This window comes from Caretta caretta, chromosome 9 (genome assembly GCF_965140235.1).
Source record: "Caretta caretta isolate rCarCar2 chromosome 9, rCarCar1.hap1, whole genome shotgun sequence".
In the NCBI taxonomy this organism is placed as follows: Eukaryota; Metazoa; Chordata; order Testudines; family Cheloniidae; genus Caretta; species Caretta caretta.
Genome location: NC_134214.1, coordinates 67,403,732 through 67,420,527, shown reverse-complemented (window position 1 = coordinate 67,420,527; position 16,796 = coordinate 67,403,732). Strand labels below are relative to the sequence as shown.

At 41.6% G+C, this 16,796-nt stretch overlaps 1 protein-coding gene across 5 annotated transcripts in view; it reads left to right on the top strand.

The window, feature by feature from the left end:
- DIAPH2 (diaphanous related formin 2) overlaps positions 1–16,796 on the top strand; it is an 838,844-nt gene that overhangs the window by 149,833 nt on the left and 672,215 nt on the right. For all 5 annotated transcript variants that reach the window (XM_075132420.1, XM_075132419.1, XM_075132418.1 and 2 more), the window contains 4 exons: positions 10,890–10,964; positions 11,050–11,119; positions 13,033–13,169; positions 15,228–15,336. In XM_075132420.1, the coding sequence (XP_074988521.1) occupies positions 10,890–10,964; positions 11,050–11,119; positions 13,033–13,169; positions 15,228–15,336 (391 nt within the window). The remainder of the gene's footprint in view (positions 1–10,889; positions 10,965–11,049; positions 11,120–13,032; positions 13,170–15,227; positions 15,337–16,796) is intronic.

The window sequence follows — 16,796 nt, the reverse complement described above, 5'->3', positions numbered from 1 at the left end:
AATTCCTTCTCATTCAAAGTGACACATCTTCAGCTTTTACTTGTGGCATTTGTGACAATATATCATGGGGGGGGGAAAGCTTTCTTAGACCATGCCAAATTGGTCTTTCTTGAGCAAAGCCAACATAATCTCAATGGGGAAACACATAATAAACAACACATTTCAATACTAGCTTCTGTATAAATGTATTTAACAGGCTGCTGATTGAGACTTCGCAAACACTGTGTGGGAAAGGCAAAGAAACTCTGCCTCATTCCCCTACCCAGGATCAGATTTCTTTGAGGGGGGGAAATGTCTGCAGTGGAATTGGTCAATTTGGGATGAGACTGTTGAATCAATTTCAGTCTAGATGTCTTCCCTTTAATTTTGTGCATTTGCTAAGTAAACCATGGTGACTTTATGAAGAGAGAGTCTGGAAAGAGGATGCCAAGGAGCCATTTCATTGATAGTTGAAGATATTTTTGAGCAGTTCTGCCAAGCCACAGATAAGGACAGAACAAAAATATTCTCCTTTCAGGAAGTTTCCCGTGTTCTCTAATACTGACCGTTAACACTGGTTCTTCAGTTGAACTGGAGAGGTGCTGTGCTTTCTCGGTTTGCAGGTTGTTAAAAGGCCAAAATTCAGTTCCTGCCAAAATAAATCAAATGCCAGATCAAAAGTGTGACCAGGTGAGGCATAAACAAGCTGGGCTATTCAGTGGTGGCTACTGTGACTTTTGAATCCTGAGCTCTTTGTGAATCGCAGACATAAATATGGTTTCTGAAAGTCAGCTAATACCAGTTCAGCACTAGTACCAGTCCCCTTTTAGCATCATACTGGGATCATAGACTGTCTATCAGGATTCCCTCCCCACTCTGAACTCTAGGGTACAGATGTGGGGACCCTCATGAAAGACGCCCTTAGCTTATTTCTACCATCTTAGGGTAAAAATTCCCCAAGGCACAAACTTCGTACGCTGCCACCACCAAGTGTTTTAACAAAGAATCAGGGAAAGGACCACTTGGAGTTCCTATTCCCCCAAAATATTCCCCCAAGCCTTACACCCCTTTTCCTGGGGAGGCTTGAGAATAATATCCTAACCAATTGGTTACAAAGTAATCAGAGACCCAAATCCCCGGATCTTAGGATCATAGAGAAATCCATCAGGCTCTTAAAAGAAACAACTTTATTAGAAAGAAAAAAGGTAAAAGAAGCCCCTCTGTGAAATTAGAATGGAAGATAATCTCACAGGCAGTCTGCTTCAAAACACAGAGAATCCCTCTAGGCAAAACCTTAAATTTCAGAAAGACACAAAAACAGGAATACACATTCCCTCCAGCACAGCGAATTTCACAAGTCAAACCAAAAGCAAAATCTAACGCATTTTCTAGCTAGATTTACTAACTCTATAGGAGTTGAATTGCTTGCTTTCTTGATCTGTCTCCAGGCAGAGGCATCACACAGACAGACATACAAAACCTTTCTTCCACCTCAGATTTGAAAGCATCTTGTCCCCTTATTGGTCAGGTGCCAGCTAGTTTACTTGAGCTTCTTAACCCTTTACAGGTAAGAGGATTTTACAGCACTGTGTACAGAAAGGTGGTTACCCTTCCCTTTCTATTTATGACATCTACTGTAACTAGAGAGCTGGTACCTCTCATCTTTCTTTCCATGATATGCAGGATTTTAAGCAATAACAAAGCATAGTTTTGGCACTGATTGTCAATGTAATTGCCAGTAAAACATTTCAGTATTGTAAAATACTACTAAGTTTTCAAATTAAGATATGTATTGCAGGACTCCATATATATTTATAATACAACAAGCCTATGTCAGATGTTTTGTATTGACAAACTCTCTCTAAGGTAAATTTTCAGTCTAGTGTACTATTTAAACTCTCAGCACAAATGATTGTTAATGTGTTATGCAATGAAATGGTCTTTACTTTACTTCTAAGTTTTCTTTCTAATGTGTTATGCAATGAAATGGTCTAAGTTTTCTTTCTAATGTGTTATGCAATGAAATGGTCTTTACTTTTACTTCTAAGTTTTCTTTCTAAAACAGAAAATGAAATAATTGGACAGTATGGAAAATCACAACCAACACATTTAGATACTACTTCAACAGCTACAGATTGTGGCATGGTGGATTAGGAAAAAGGTTGGAGTTTCCTTCTTGAGATCATTGATTCTTATGGATTTGTCAGCTCTTCAGTATTTGAAGATAGTGTCGTCTACTATAAGTCCTTTCCTGCTGCCACACCACAAGTTTTTCTCGGGAGGAGTTTAGAAAGTACAAATAAACCATTTAAAGTAAGAAATGGGAGGAGATTACAGGTGTGCTAGTGTAAGTGTAAATGGTGTGTGTGTGTGTGTGTGTGAGAGAGAGAGAGAATTTTATTAATTAGCTGATATACCAGTTCAATTCTGAAACTGAAATCTAACCAACCAGATTTTTTAATTTGGTAAGTGGTGTAGCCAGTGTTATGATGGCACTTAATTAGGATAGCCCTCTTTTTTGTTGAGTCCAGGGAGCTCTAGCTTAGTGATTTTTAGCACTAGGTATTTCGCAGGTTTGCTTTTACATTGGACAGTATTTCTCAGGTAAGGACACTTACCTTAGTTATTAACCAAAAGTTTATTAATGCTCCCAGAGCCAGAGAAGTATACAATCAAATTTCATTCATTAAATGTGGATATCACAGATGTTCTAGGGCAAAAAGCATATGCAGTCTTCTAAGCAATTAACATAGATCAGAAAAGTGGCCCAGTAGCTATGCCAAAGAACAGAACAAGATTTCTAGTTGCATAGACTTAGTCATCAATTTTCAATTACTTTCAGGACCACTAATACATGACATGTCAAGTAATTCACGTTTTAAGGCACTGTTAGCAATGTGGTCCGTGCTATTTTATTCATTTGGTATGAAAGGGAGTACTGTAGTTTAAAAAATATTGAGAGGAATTGCATTAAGTCTCTCAGGCCTCTTTGCAGGGGATTTTAAAGGAGAAACATGCATATACCATTCGTTACTTAAATCCCAAAGTATGGTTACTTGAGGTCTCACTGTAAAGAGTGTAGACTCAACAGATAACTTTGAAGTTACTTATATTAAAGAACACAGAGAAACAATATATGTGAAATGACTTCTCACCACTTCTTCTTAGTCTTGTTAACCCCGTAGGAAAAGAACTGTTCATGAGACTGGTCTGTGTGTGTGTTAGCACTTCTGGTTTCTACAGCATATTTATGGGTTCAGTCAGCTCTTAGTTCTGTAACCCTGGAGAAGTGGAGAGGCTGTTGAAATGGGTTCAGTTAGGTCTGGAGCCCAACACTGTGACCTCAGTTTGAGAGAGCCTGATTTAGGGTCCATGGAATGGTGGCTGCTTCTGTGTTTCTATTGAACTTTTGCCAACTGAGCACTCAGATTTCAGCTGTTTCACTGCTGCTTCTGTCAAAATTCAAAAGATAGCATTGGTACATAACAAATGTCTTTGATCCTTTTTTATCAGAGGCTTTTAAACTTGGGTTCATTTCAAAGATTGTATTTGAATATTAGCCCAGACTATTAATTGGTGTTCCCCATTCTTTAAACAATTTTAATATTTCAAAGCTATGCCCTCAATCAGTGCTAATACCTTCTAATATTATTTTATCCTTATTGCGCTGTATGTTTGGTACCACTTATATAACACAACAGTCATTTAGAAAGAAAAGAAAAATCTCTTATAGTTCTGCTAAATTCAGTGGACCTACTTGTACATTCTTATGTCTTCTGCCTTTTATTTTTCCACCTTTAAGGTATACAATAAAATATAAAAGAATTACACTGGAGGAACAAGACAGATTCCAGTATAGAGTGAAGTATATCTGATTCTTAGGGCACACAAATGTATGGTTTCTCGTTTGGGGTGAAAGCTCAGTGATTTGGATTGCTTGGGGGTACCAAGCAGTTGGCTCAGTTGGACCTTCAGTTTTCTGCGTCTCGTAGGAAGTGATTTCTTAAAGTGGATTTTGACTTGTAGTTTCCATGCTTTTCTCTGGTCCTTGGTGAGCGCATAAGGGACAATAGAGCACTCTGCGCAGGGAAGAGGGCACTTCTTCTTGTTTGTCAGCCAGTAGGAGTTGCTTTTAGCAAGATTAAGAGGGATGGAAGCTTCGTACACAAGTAAACTATGGGAGTCCTTTATATGAGCATCTAACAATAACTGAAAGCAGCGGCATATTAACGCCTAGGCCAACAAGGCCTAGGCCTCGGGCAGCAAATTTGCAGGGGCGGCAAATTTTATAATAGCAGCCAGAGGCAGCTGCTTCCCCTGCTGCCAGTTTGTGCTGCCCCCTGTCGCTCCCCCCCCGCCCCGGCCATGCCCCAACTCCACCCCTTCCCTGCCCCCTCCTTGCCCCGATTGGTCCCCTTCCCCAAATCCCCGCCCCACCTCCTATCCTGAGCGCGCCTCGTTCCCGCCCTTCCCCTCTCCTTTGTGAAGCTGTTTCGTGCACAAGCACTGGCAGGGAGCGGGGAGAAGCAGGACCTGGTGGCGCGCTCAGGGGAGGAGGCGGAGCGGAACGGAGGTGAGCTGCGAAGGTGGGGGCGGCAATTATTTCTGGGCCTAGGGGCGGCAAAATCATTAATCTGCCACTGACTGGAAGACTCCTTATCAAGTGGTGCTGCTTTCCTTTCCTAGGGAATGTGTGCTTCAGTTTCAGCTTTCCCACCAGTTGTCGCACCTGTTGGATATGCATATTGGTTCCCACTCCCCCGAGCACCAAGAAGAAACTAAAGATTAGGAAGGATGTATAGGGGTAATGGGTTGTAATCTAACTTGTAACAGAGCAATAGTTTACTGATTAAAAGATTCAGAGGGAACTGTAGCTGCTGAATATATTTTCAGGGCATATTTGACATCTGTATTTATACTTAAGGCCCCTCATTCCTAGTTTTTAATTTGTTGAGAATTTTCTGGGAATTTGGTGGTGTTTATTACAAAAATTGAAGGGAAAAAGGTATACATCAGTGGGGAAAACAGTTTAATAGTTTTGGGGTAATTATCCGGTTAATGTTAGGGGATGGGAGGATGAAATGAAGAGTATTAAAAGTAAAAAGCTTAATGTTGTTGTAATGGATTTTGTTTTCTTTTGAAAACAGTTTAAAAACAGTGGAGTGTTTTTATGCTTGATTAAAGGGGTTTCAGTGTAAATGCCAAAAGGCCTGGGTAGCTATCATAAATATAGAGGGAAGGGTAACAACCTTCCTGTATACAGTACTATAAAATCCCTCCTGGCCAGAGGCACAAAATCCTTTTATCTGTAAAGGGTTAAGAAGCTCAGGTAACCTGGCTGGCACCTGACCAAAAGGACCAATAAGGGGACAAGATACTTTCAAATCTGGGGTGGGGGGAGAAAGGCTTTGTTTTTATGGTCTGTGTCTGTCTGTCCTGTGTGCTTGCTGGAGACAGGTCAAAAGAAGCAGGCACTCCAACGCCATTAGAATTCGTAAGTACTAGCAAGGGAATGCGTTAGCTTATCTTTGTTTTGGCTTGTGTTTTTCTTTGTGCTGAGAGAGAAGGCGTATTCCTGGTTTGCTTTTTAGTAGCTTTAAAGTTTTGCCCAGAGGGAAATCCTCTGTGTTCCTGAATCTGAGTACGCTGTAAAATATTTTCCATCCTGATTTTACAGAGATGATTTTTACCTTTCTTTTTTAAATAAAATCTGTATTTTAAGAACCTGACTGATTTTTCCTTGTTCCAAGACACAGGGGTTTGGGTCTTTGATCATTTTGTAACCAATTGGTTAGGATATTATTCTCAAGCCTCCCCAGGAAAGGGGGTGGAAGGACTTGGGGGGATTTTGCGGGGAAGAGGAAGTCCAAATGTTCCTTTTCCCTAATTCTTTGTCTAAATCATTTGGTGGTGGCAGCATACTGTTCAAGGACAAGGTGGAATTTGTGCCTTGGGAAAGTTTTTAACCTAAGCTGGTAAAAATAAGATTAGGGGGTCTTACATGCGAGTCCCCACATCTGTACCCCAGAGTTCAGAGTGGGGAGAGAACCCTGACAGTAGCGCAAACTCTCAGCAGGTTTTTTGAAGAGTCTTTTCTGAGGCTTGTTCTCCTGCACTTCCAAATATAGCTGAAGGACTATGGGTGGGGGTGGAGTGAGGGGAGAGTGGGACAAGGATGAATGAACAGGGAGTAATCCTGCCATTGGCACCTAACCCTGCTCCCACTGATTCACTGAGACAGAGCCACTACTTTCCTCACCATGCCATGTGCTCCTCAGCTCTGTAGAAGGGGGGCTACTGGGGGTTCCTGATACTCTGGGACCAAGGTGGTCATGGGGTGCCCAGCACTCTCAGAGAGCAGAGGGCAAGAGGGGGTGCCCCATGGTAAGGAGTGGTGCCTGGCACTGAGGATGACAGAACCACAAGAACTTAGGGGGCTGATACCACCTTCTTCCCTGCTCTGTGAACACTGTGTGCTGGGGAAATGGAAGGGTGCCCCTTCCTGGCTCCAGAACTCCTGGAGGGCAGGGAGGAGGGGTTCAGGTCTTTTGCATGAACATGGTGCCTGGTACTCATGGGGGTGCCCCATGAGGATGAGGGTTTCTCTCATGCGGAAGTGGTACCTTATGGGGGGGTCGTAGGCAGAGGGTGACGCATGAGGATGAGGGTGCTTGGCACTTTTGTGGGAGGAGTGGATATGGATCTGTGTCCTGTGGCCTCACTGAAGGGGAGGGGAAGCAGATGGGAACCAGTACTCACCGGGGTGCAGGCTTCTGCTCTCTTTGGCGTGTGTCAGTTGCTGGGACGAGGCTCCCTGCCTGTCTCGCCCTACTGTGCCAGCTGCAGCAGCCACCAACTGGTAGTTACCCTCTTGGCTTCCCCTTGGAACAGGTGCGTGGTTCTGCAGCACATAGAGAGGGCTCTGTGGGAGGGAAGCTTGGTCTAAGGAGTTACAGAACTTGAAAAGTTTGCGTTTAAACTGGTAAAATGAGAACTCTCGGTTTTTCCTGGTGGTGTTTGTTTTATATAAAAAAAAAAAGAGAGAGAGAAAAAGCTCTTAAAGGAAGGGTCTTTGCCTACGCTGCATTCTTGGCCATGTCTGATGTGTCATTTAGGGCTAGATTTTCAAAAGTATTGAGCATATACACCTCTACCCCCAATATAATGCGGTCCTTAGGAGACCAAAAAAAAAAAAAAAATCTCACCATGTTATAGGTGAGACGGCGTTATATTGAACTTGCATTGGCCCCCCCGTTTCTTCTTCCCTGACCCCCCCCACCAGAGACCCCCATCGCTAATCGCCCCCAGGACGCCACTCCCTTGCTCCCTGTCCCCTGACTGCTCCTGTTATACCAACAAAATAAAAACCAGCAGGGTCTTATTAAAGGGGAAAAGGTAAAATACCACATTTATTGTGAACACAGAATCATGGTAAGCAGTTAGTTATAGCTATAACGTTCCATTCAATCTTATATTTATTCATACATTCATTCATACACACACGCCCAGGTTCTGCAAGGTTGTTACCATAGTTATCAGCCTTAGAGTTGGTCATGCCAAGCCGCTGGCCAGGTGGCCTGGACATGAGGAGGGAGCAGGGCCTTGTCAGATGCACATCTGATGCTCCTGGAAGTTGGTTTGCAGAACCAGACCCCAAAGTTCTCACTTTCCACAGTCCATTTTTATAGGAATTTCTTCCTATGCCAGTCTATGGGAATTGCTTCATCATGCTGTTGCTGAATCAATCAGCTATGTCACATTACTGACATCACATTCCTCCATGCTGCCAGATGTTATCTTGTTCTTTGGTTCTCTCATTCTTGAGGCTGTTGGGTGGATTCCAGTCTGCTCTCCAGGGGTCCTCTGGTTATTTCCACTTAACGCCTTCTTCAGCCGATGGACACTGGATTCTTAGGTTGGCACCTCCCTGATCATTCAGTTATTATCCACACCAAACATCCATCCACATACATCCTCTATCTCTATTTTAATCACAATTGTTAACAAAGCGAAATGAATACAACAAAAGGGCGGGGAGTCTCTGGGTGCTGTTTCTGTTGTTAGAGTATTGCTTTGAGTGTCTCTCTGTGTGAGTAGTTGTTGTTACAAAGAATTGCTTTGAGAACAGACTCTGTCTTAGAATGTACTAACACAATTAGCAGCTTGCAAGTTTCACACACAGAGGGAGAGAAACAGTACCAAAAACCAAGAGACCTCTTAATTAGTAATACCCTGGAATTTAAACTATGGGGAATCAAACTCATTTGTGATTTTAATACAGAACTTCTTTAATATGATCCAACACTCTGACCCCTATCCACACCTCCCGCCCCCTGACAGGCACTCACTGGCAGCGGCGGGAAGCGGAGCAATGTGGCCCCAGCCTGCTTCACTCTGCCACCTCCCAGCTGTGGCGCTCCTCTTCCCGCTGCTGGTGAGTGTGGGGAGGCTGGGGAAAGGACGCCTCCCTGTACTCACCGGCGGTGGGAAGCGGAGCGCTACGGCTGAGAGCTGGTGGAGTGGAGTGGGCTGGGCCCGGACTGCTCCGCTTCCCGCTGCTGGTGAGTGCGGGGAGGCTTGAGGAAAGGACGTCCTCTGCACTCACCAGCGGCAGGAAGCAGAGCGATGCGGCCCCTCCCCCCTAGTTTCCTTGCCCTGGCCCCAGCTGTGTCTCTGCGGGGTGTGGGAGGTTGGGGAAAGGTCCCGCATTCACCTGCGGTGGGAAGCAGAGCGCTGCAGCTGGGAGCTGGCGGAGTGGAGTGGGCTGGGGCCGGGCTGCTCCGCTTCCGCTGCTGCCTGTGAGTGTGGTGGGGATCCCTTCCCCCAAGTGACATGGCTGTGACCGGGGTGAGGGAAGCAGAGCAGGCTGCTCCCGGTCCCCCGCTAATCCCCCTGGCCACTCTGGGACTGCGGGGCCCCCAAAAGTGCCCCCCCACAGCTCCTCCCTCCCAGACCCTGGTGAGTTGGGAGCCCCTGACTGCCCCTGAGACCTCTGCCCCTTATCCAGTCCCCCAGCCCGGCCCCCTTAACATGCTGCTTAGAGCAGCGTGTCAGAGCTTTACCACATTGTATGCGAACCTGCGTTATATCGGGGTAGAGGTGCAGTTTGCTTTTGTAAGATTTATGGCCAAATTTTTGTAAGAGTTCAGCACCCAATGTGTACGACTATTTTTTAAATCTGGTCACTTAATTTGGTGTCTAAATGGGAGCTGAGCTCTTTGGAAAATCCGATGCCTATTGTAGGTGCCGAGCCCTTGTGGAAACTCTGTCCTCAGTGACAAGACGGAGGCTATGTCTACACTGGCAACTGAATGACAAAACTTTTGTCTTTCAGCCACGTTAAAAACACCTCCCACCCCCCAAAGACACAATTTTTGCCAATGGACAGCTCTTTGTCCGCAGGAGCGCCCTCCTGCTAACAACACTAACGTCGCTCATTGAGGGTGGAAGTGTTTTGTTGGCAGGAGAGCTGACAAACAGTGGCTACACTGTGCACCTTTTAGCGACACAGCTGTAGTGACACATCCCTATTGCTAAAGCTGCGTAGTGTAGAAATAGCCTGAGATAGGTAGCACAAACCGGTGCAGTTGCTGTCGTGCTGAGTTAGAATGATTTAGAGGATTGGAACAAGCGATCATGAGGAGTCATCTAGTCCAGTCCCCTGCACTGAAGCAGGACCTTCCCTTAATCCCCTCCAATGAGGAGAGTCTACAACCATCTTTGGTAACCTGTTCCAGTACTTAACTGTCCTTATGGGTAGAAAGTTTTTTCCCTAGTAGCTATCCTACGTATCTTTTGTTGCACATTAAACTGATCACTTGTGGTCCTACCATTGGTGGGCCTGGAGAACAATCGATCAGCATCTTTTATTACAACTCTTAACAGGTCCCCACTCAGTCGTCTTCTCTCAAGATAAAACATGCTCAGTATTTTTAATCTTTCATTTTAAGTCAGGTTTTTAAACGTTGTATCATTTTTGTGGCTCTCCTCTGAACTGCCCTTCAGTTTGTCCCCATCTTTCCTAAAGTGTAACTCCCACAGGGGGACACAGTGCTCCAGTTGAGGCCTCACTGGTGCCAAGTAGAGTGGGGCAATTACCTCATTTCTTTACATACAAAATTCCTGCATACAAAATTTCTTTACACCCCAAAATATTAGACTTTTTTTGCATTTACATTGTTGGCTTTTACTCAGCTTGTGAACTACAATAATCCCCAGATCCATTTTCAGCATTACAGTACTACACCGTACTAGTTATTCTCCATTTTGTAGTTATGCATGTCTTTTCCTTCCTAACAGCAGTATTTTTGTTCTTAACTTTCTTGAATTTCACTTTATTAATTTTTGACCAATTCTCTAATTTGTCAAGGTCATTTTGAATTCTAATCCTGTTTTCCAAAGTGCTAGAAGCCCCTCCGAGTTTGACATCATCTGAAAATTTTATAAGCATAATGAGTTGGATAATGGAATGGAGAATAATGAAAATATCATATAGTACGAGACCCAAGACAGATCCCTGGGGACCCAACTAGATACATTGTCCAAGTTTGACAGTGAACCACTGATAACTCAACCTGTGGCTGCACCCACCTTATACTAATTTAATCTAAACCACATTTCCCTAGTTTGTTGTGCTGTTAAATATGTGAAGCAATTTCCCAAATGTCAGCACTAGATTTGTATTCTATAAGTGGAGAAATTTTATTAGTCATGCTCAAAGCTAGCCAGAGTCAGTGACCCAAATTCAGGGGTTCGATATCAATACATTAGTTCAAATCTGTTTTAATGTCTTGGTCATTTATAAAATATATTGGGAACATGGGACAAATCATATCGGAGAATAGTTACACATTTGGTCAAATGAAATAAAAAATGAATAAATTAACATGTACATTTTACTCTTCCCACAGCTGGGTCAACAATTTTGGACATGAAGGTCTTGGGCTTTTGTTGGATGTACTGGAAAGGCTTCTGGACAAGAAACAGTAAGAACCCAAAACATTGGGATGGGAGATGGAAACTGCTATTAAGATTTTGACCTTAGTTAAATCTGTTGGTTTTTCTTTCAAGGCAAGAAAGTATTGACAAGAAGAATCAACATAAGCTTATTCAGTGCCTCAAAGCATTTATGAATAATAAGGTAAGAAATATTTTTGTTTAGTCTTAGGTGCTTTTGATCATGCCTGCCTGTTTGATAAAGAGCTAAGCGCAATAATTAAGTTTAACATTATTGCATCTATTAGTGATATTTTCACTTCTTTTATTTTAGTCATGCTTCTTTGTCAAAAGTGAGAAATTCAGAGTGATAGATATTTAAGTCCTGCATTAGTGAATCGGGGATAAGGGTGCAGTACAGACTTGAGTGTCCAGTTCATGTATCTTCAGTGAGTTAAAATGATGTTTCAGTCACAATTATGTTGAATTCTGTTGAATGCACCAGTGGAGGTAGAAGCATAAATTTGCAAGTACCATGGTGTGCTATGGACCAAATTTAATTTGCTTGTTAGGGAAATATTCATAATGCTTCTGTAGAATGGAAATAATAATAAAAAAGTTCTCCCCCGATTTTTTCTTCCTAATACGTGGAGTTTAACAGGAACATGGTGCCTCAAGACTCTTCTCTTTTCTCTTGCCTGTTAAGAGGTGGGTGAAGGGGGAGGAAGAACTACGGTAGGGATTATTTACAGGGAGTTAAAATTAATGATGCCATTATTTCTAAGATACTGTGATCTTGGGGTAATGGGCAGAGTTGGTTTGCTTTTAAGATATTATGAAGGCTACCTAGAGTCTTGGATGGGTGCTCTGTTGGTATGGAGTAGTAGAAATCAAAATACGTAATTTATGGGATCAGCTTTTTTCTTGGACTAAAATGTTTAATTTTAATATATTAAAAAAAACACCATGAATTTGGGAGTGACAATGAACATTATATTTTTTTCTGTAAGAAATGTCAATGCTACATTTGGCGAGCAGATTGTAGTGAACTTCGTGATATTCTTTAAACTGTAGAAATAGAAGGCCAGAACTATATGAGAGAGTAGAGAAATATTTAATATTCATAAGACAGATGATATAGTCATTCAACCATTATATTCAGACATGGATGTCCACATTTAATCACCTAGTTCTGTGATTAGCAAGATAAACACAGGTTTAGGTTTTCAGAGGAGCTGAACTTGCAGCCCCCATTGACCACAAAACAAGTTCTGGATGCTCTGCATCTTGAGGAAGAACATGTTTTTTTTAAACCTGTTTTGAGATTTTACGTTCTGGTAAACAGAATGATTTAAGCTGTTAATTTTAGATACAGCTTGTTTGTACATGCAGATGAAGTTGGACTACACTCAGATATTGTCTTCAATCACAGACATAAATTATACCTATTTTCTCTTAATATGTGCTAATGTATGTGTGTAATTGAAGTTTCTAGTAGTTGCTATTTCCAAACTTAAAAATAGGTACTACTTTTAAGGGAATACACTGGAATTATGTTCCCAGATGTTAACCAGTTAAAGTGGAATCTAACCAAAGTTTGTTTCAAAGATTCATGTCCATGAAGAGTTTTACTTGTGTGAGCTGTTTTTTGAAAGTTGCATTATTAGATGATTTGTGACTTTTAATCTCTCATAACAGACTGCAAAGTATTCCATTACTGGTGTTCACCTTACACTTTCATGCTAAATGTAGCAATTTATTATTGTTAATTAGCTTTATTGATGTTACGTAGCTGAATGTATTGATGAAAGATTCAGTCATTGGATGTAGGTGGGGGGAAAAAAGTGATGGAACCTCTTTGTTGAGATACCTATTATACTTCAGCATATCTGAATTAGTAAGATTTGTCTTTTTCAGGAAGAATATTATAGTTTAAAAGATGATTTTGGTCCACAAGCAATAAAGCTGATAGTGTGCTGAAGCAAGTTTCCCATTTAAGTGAAAATACTTGAAAAAAATAGTTTTTATGCCCCATCTTGGATACTCAGGCTTTATGAGTCTGAGGGGGAGGAATAATCTTTTCATGAAGAACTCATTGTTGTCTCTCTCTTTTTAAAGTACGGGTTGCAAAGGATTCTAGGAGATGAAAGAAGCCTTTTTTTACTAGCAAGAGCAATTGATCCAAAGCAACCAAACATGATGACGGAAACAGTAAAAATACTTTCTGCTATTTGTATTGTTGGAGAGGAAAATATGTAAGTAATATGTTTAAGAGATACTTATTGTATGTAGGGCTTTGAGAAAATAACTAACTTGAGTTATTCCCTTTCATCTATTCCTGCGTTATTTTGGCATGAGAAGGTGATAGCAAATGTTCAGATTAGTTTTACGTGTTGTAGGTTATTTTGTTACTCTCTACTTTCTTCTGGAGTAGTATAAAGTGGGGTAAACTCATGGCCGGTGTTAAGTAATTTCTCTGAAAAGTGTCTTCGGTAACCAGCAACTACACACAACACCACAGAAACACTAACCCAGGAACCAATCCCTGTAGCAAGCCTCATTGCCTACTCTGTCCCCATATCTACTCTGCCTCCATCAGAGGACCCAACCACATCAACCACACCATCAGGGGCTCATTCACCTTCATGTCTACTAATGTTATATATGCCATCATGTGCCAGCAATGCCCCTCTGCCATGTTCATTGTCCAAACCGGACAGTCCCTATGTAAAAGAATAAATGGACACAAATCGGACATCAGGAACGGTAACATACAAAAAGCCAGTAGGAGAACACTTCAATCTTCCTGGACATTCTATAACAGATTTACAAGTAGCTATACTTGAACAAAAAACCTTCAGAAACGGACTTCAAAGAGAAACTGCAGAACTGAAATTCATTTGCAAATTTAACAACATTAATTTGGGCTTGAATAGGGTCTGGGAGTGGCTGGCTCATTACAAAAGCAGCTTTGCTTCTGGAATTGACACCTCCTCATCTGTTATTGGGGGTGGACTACATCCACCCTGATCGAATTGGCTCTGTCAACACTGGTTCTCCACTTGTGAGGTAACTCCCTTCTCTGCATGTGTCAGTATATAATGCCTGCATCTGTAATGTTCACTCCATGCATTTGAAGAAGTGGTTTTTTACTCACGAAAGCTTATGCCCAAATAAATCTTAGTCTTTAAGGTGCCATTGGACTCCTTGTTTTTGTGGATACAGACTATCACGGCTACCCCCTGATACTTTTCCTCTTCTGTTATACTGTTTTTAGTTGAGGTGAAAAGAAATGCATTACGTACTTAAATGGACAGAATCAATATTTTGAGAAGTATGTTGGAATAGTTTATATACTGGAATTATATCCTTCATACTGAAATATTGACACTGACCCCATTTACTAAGGGAGTCAAAATGATTTTTGGGTAAAAGAGATTTTCAGTCCATGGTTCTTTATAATCGACACTTGAGTTTATCCGTATCATGACATGTTTGAGCTGTTGAATAGTTTGCTTGTATTGCAATATACAGCATTTCATGTGTGAGTGAAAACCATGGAAAGTCCCTATGTGCTGCAAAACTTAAAATTGCCATGATAGAGACACTGAGTTATTGGCTGGTGAGCCAGTTCTCAGTTCCAGAGAAATTGACAGGCAATGTATGAATAGAGTAGAAGAGCTCCTGCGTACATATGGGTCAAACCATTATGGTTTGTATGGCAGTAAATTATATGTTTTTAACCTGTTAGAATACTTGCAAAAATTAATGAGAGTAGATAAAGGTGACCAATGGACCCAATAATTTGCTCTTAATTTTTAAAATGCCTTTGATAAGGTCCCTTATCAAATAATTATATGGGAAGAGCCTGAGTCTCATAAATAACGTATTTCGGTTTAGATGAGTCATCATGAACAGCTAAATAACAAGCAACATATGTACATATCCAGTGTTGTTGCTGGTGTCCAGTCAAAGGTGACACTACTACTTAAGTGGCAAAGGATGCAAAATACTAAGTTTTTCTCTGAACTTGTACGATTGACTTTTAATCAAGAAGACTATTAAAAAACAAAACAAAACTCTGAACAGATTTCCCAGATATTGTGATTGAATTTTCATTTTGAAGTAGCCTAGGCATTCTGAAGTTATTTGAAGCTTTCATTTTAACACCCGATGTGGAATATCTAACGTACAGTTTATTACATTCTTGTGTGGTTTGCAAGTGATCAGATCGATATTGGAAGGGGAAGACTGAAAGTAGATAAGCTCTATGGTAAACTGCGTATGAATTCGTCTCTCTCTCTCTCTCTCAGTCTGGACAAACTTTTAGGAGCTATAACGACTGCAGCTGAGAGAAATAACAGAGAACGTTTTTCTCCAGTTGTGGAAGGATTGGAAAACCATGAAGCTTTGCAGTTGCAGGTGGGTTTGCTGTATCTTGAACATGATCTAATTGTCAGATGTATAAGTATAATAAAAAAATGGTAACAAAATCAAATCAGCTCAACGGTTTTAGCATCTTTTAATTGTTTTGCTATGTAAATTTGTGCCTTTATATATTTCAATAAAAGAAAAATTTATTGTCGGGGTAATTAGGTAGATAAACTCAGTGGAAATTATTTTCCAGCAGTTAGAATCTATGAATACAAAATCAAGAAGACTTCAAATTCAGTAGAAATATTTGAAGAGCCTTGCAGACATACAATAATTAATTGGTTGTGTTAGACACTGCTTAATTAACATTCTTAGTAATAAAGGCAGTCTTGGAAAATTCTGGGGAACGTTGACCCTAGTATTACTGGCTGGTTTTGGATTTTGGCATGGTGTATCTCCTATCTACCAACAGATGTGCTGAAAACAATTTTTTGTTTGCATGTTGTTTAAAAATAAAATAACTTAAAAAGAAATGTTAGATGATTAGCTCGTGGCGGGAGCAAGTGCTTGGAACCCCTTTGGCCTTGCCTCCCCCTAGGAACTGCAGGAACATGCAGAGCTTGGTAGGTGAGCCTGCCAGCCCCCCCCCACCCCCTCCCCAGCACCAGTGGGGGTCCCAGGCTGCTTCCCGGACCCCTCCTCCAGCAAGGGTCCCAGGGCACTCGCCGCTGTCTGCCTACCCCGCAGCATCCGCGGTGATCCTGGACCACAACCCCAGAGCACTCATGGCCCCCTGGTCCAAGTTTTAGTTAGGGGTAGATAGTACAAGTCATAGACAGGTCATGGGCCGTGAATTTTTGTTTACTGCCCGTGACCTGTCCATGACTTTTACTAAAAATACCCATGACTAAAGCGTAGTCTTAGTCATAATTGGAGGGGCGGTGGTAGATCCATAATAGACCATGTATTCCCTGGCCATTCCTTTGCTGCTATAGTTGTGTTCATGCTTGCTTGCTGGACACAGTAGTTTAAATCCATTAGGAGAGAGCTTTCCATTAAAAATTATGGTGTACTCTGTTTTTCAAGGACCAGCTGGTTCCCTGAACGACCCTCAAGTAACAACTAAATTTTAGAAGTTAGTGAATTACATACCTGCCGTATGCGAAAAGTCTATTTCCATTTTTCATTACATGTTTGACATTCTATTAATCACACTTCTCGCTTTCTTTATCCATAGAAAATACAAATAATTTTGTTCGTCTCTGAGGTGTCACAAGTACTCCTTTTCTGTTTGCCGATAAAGACTAATATGGCTGCTACTCTGAAACCTTTTAGCCCTCTGTCACAATTTCTAGGCAAAGTGCACTTCTGACCTCTTCTTGTGTATACATTTGTACTGCCAGTTAGGTCTTGAGCACTCATCTCTTATGGTGGAATGGTATAATTCTCCAATTCTTAGACCAGGCCTTGCACAGTTAGCTCTCAGCATTGACAAAACAAATCTTGTA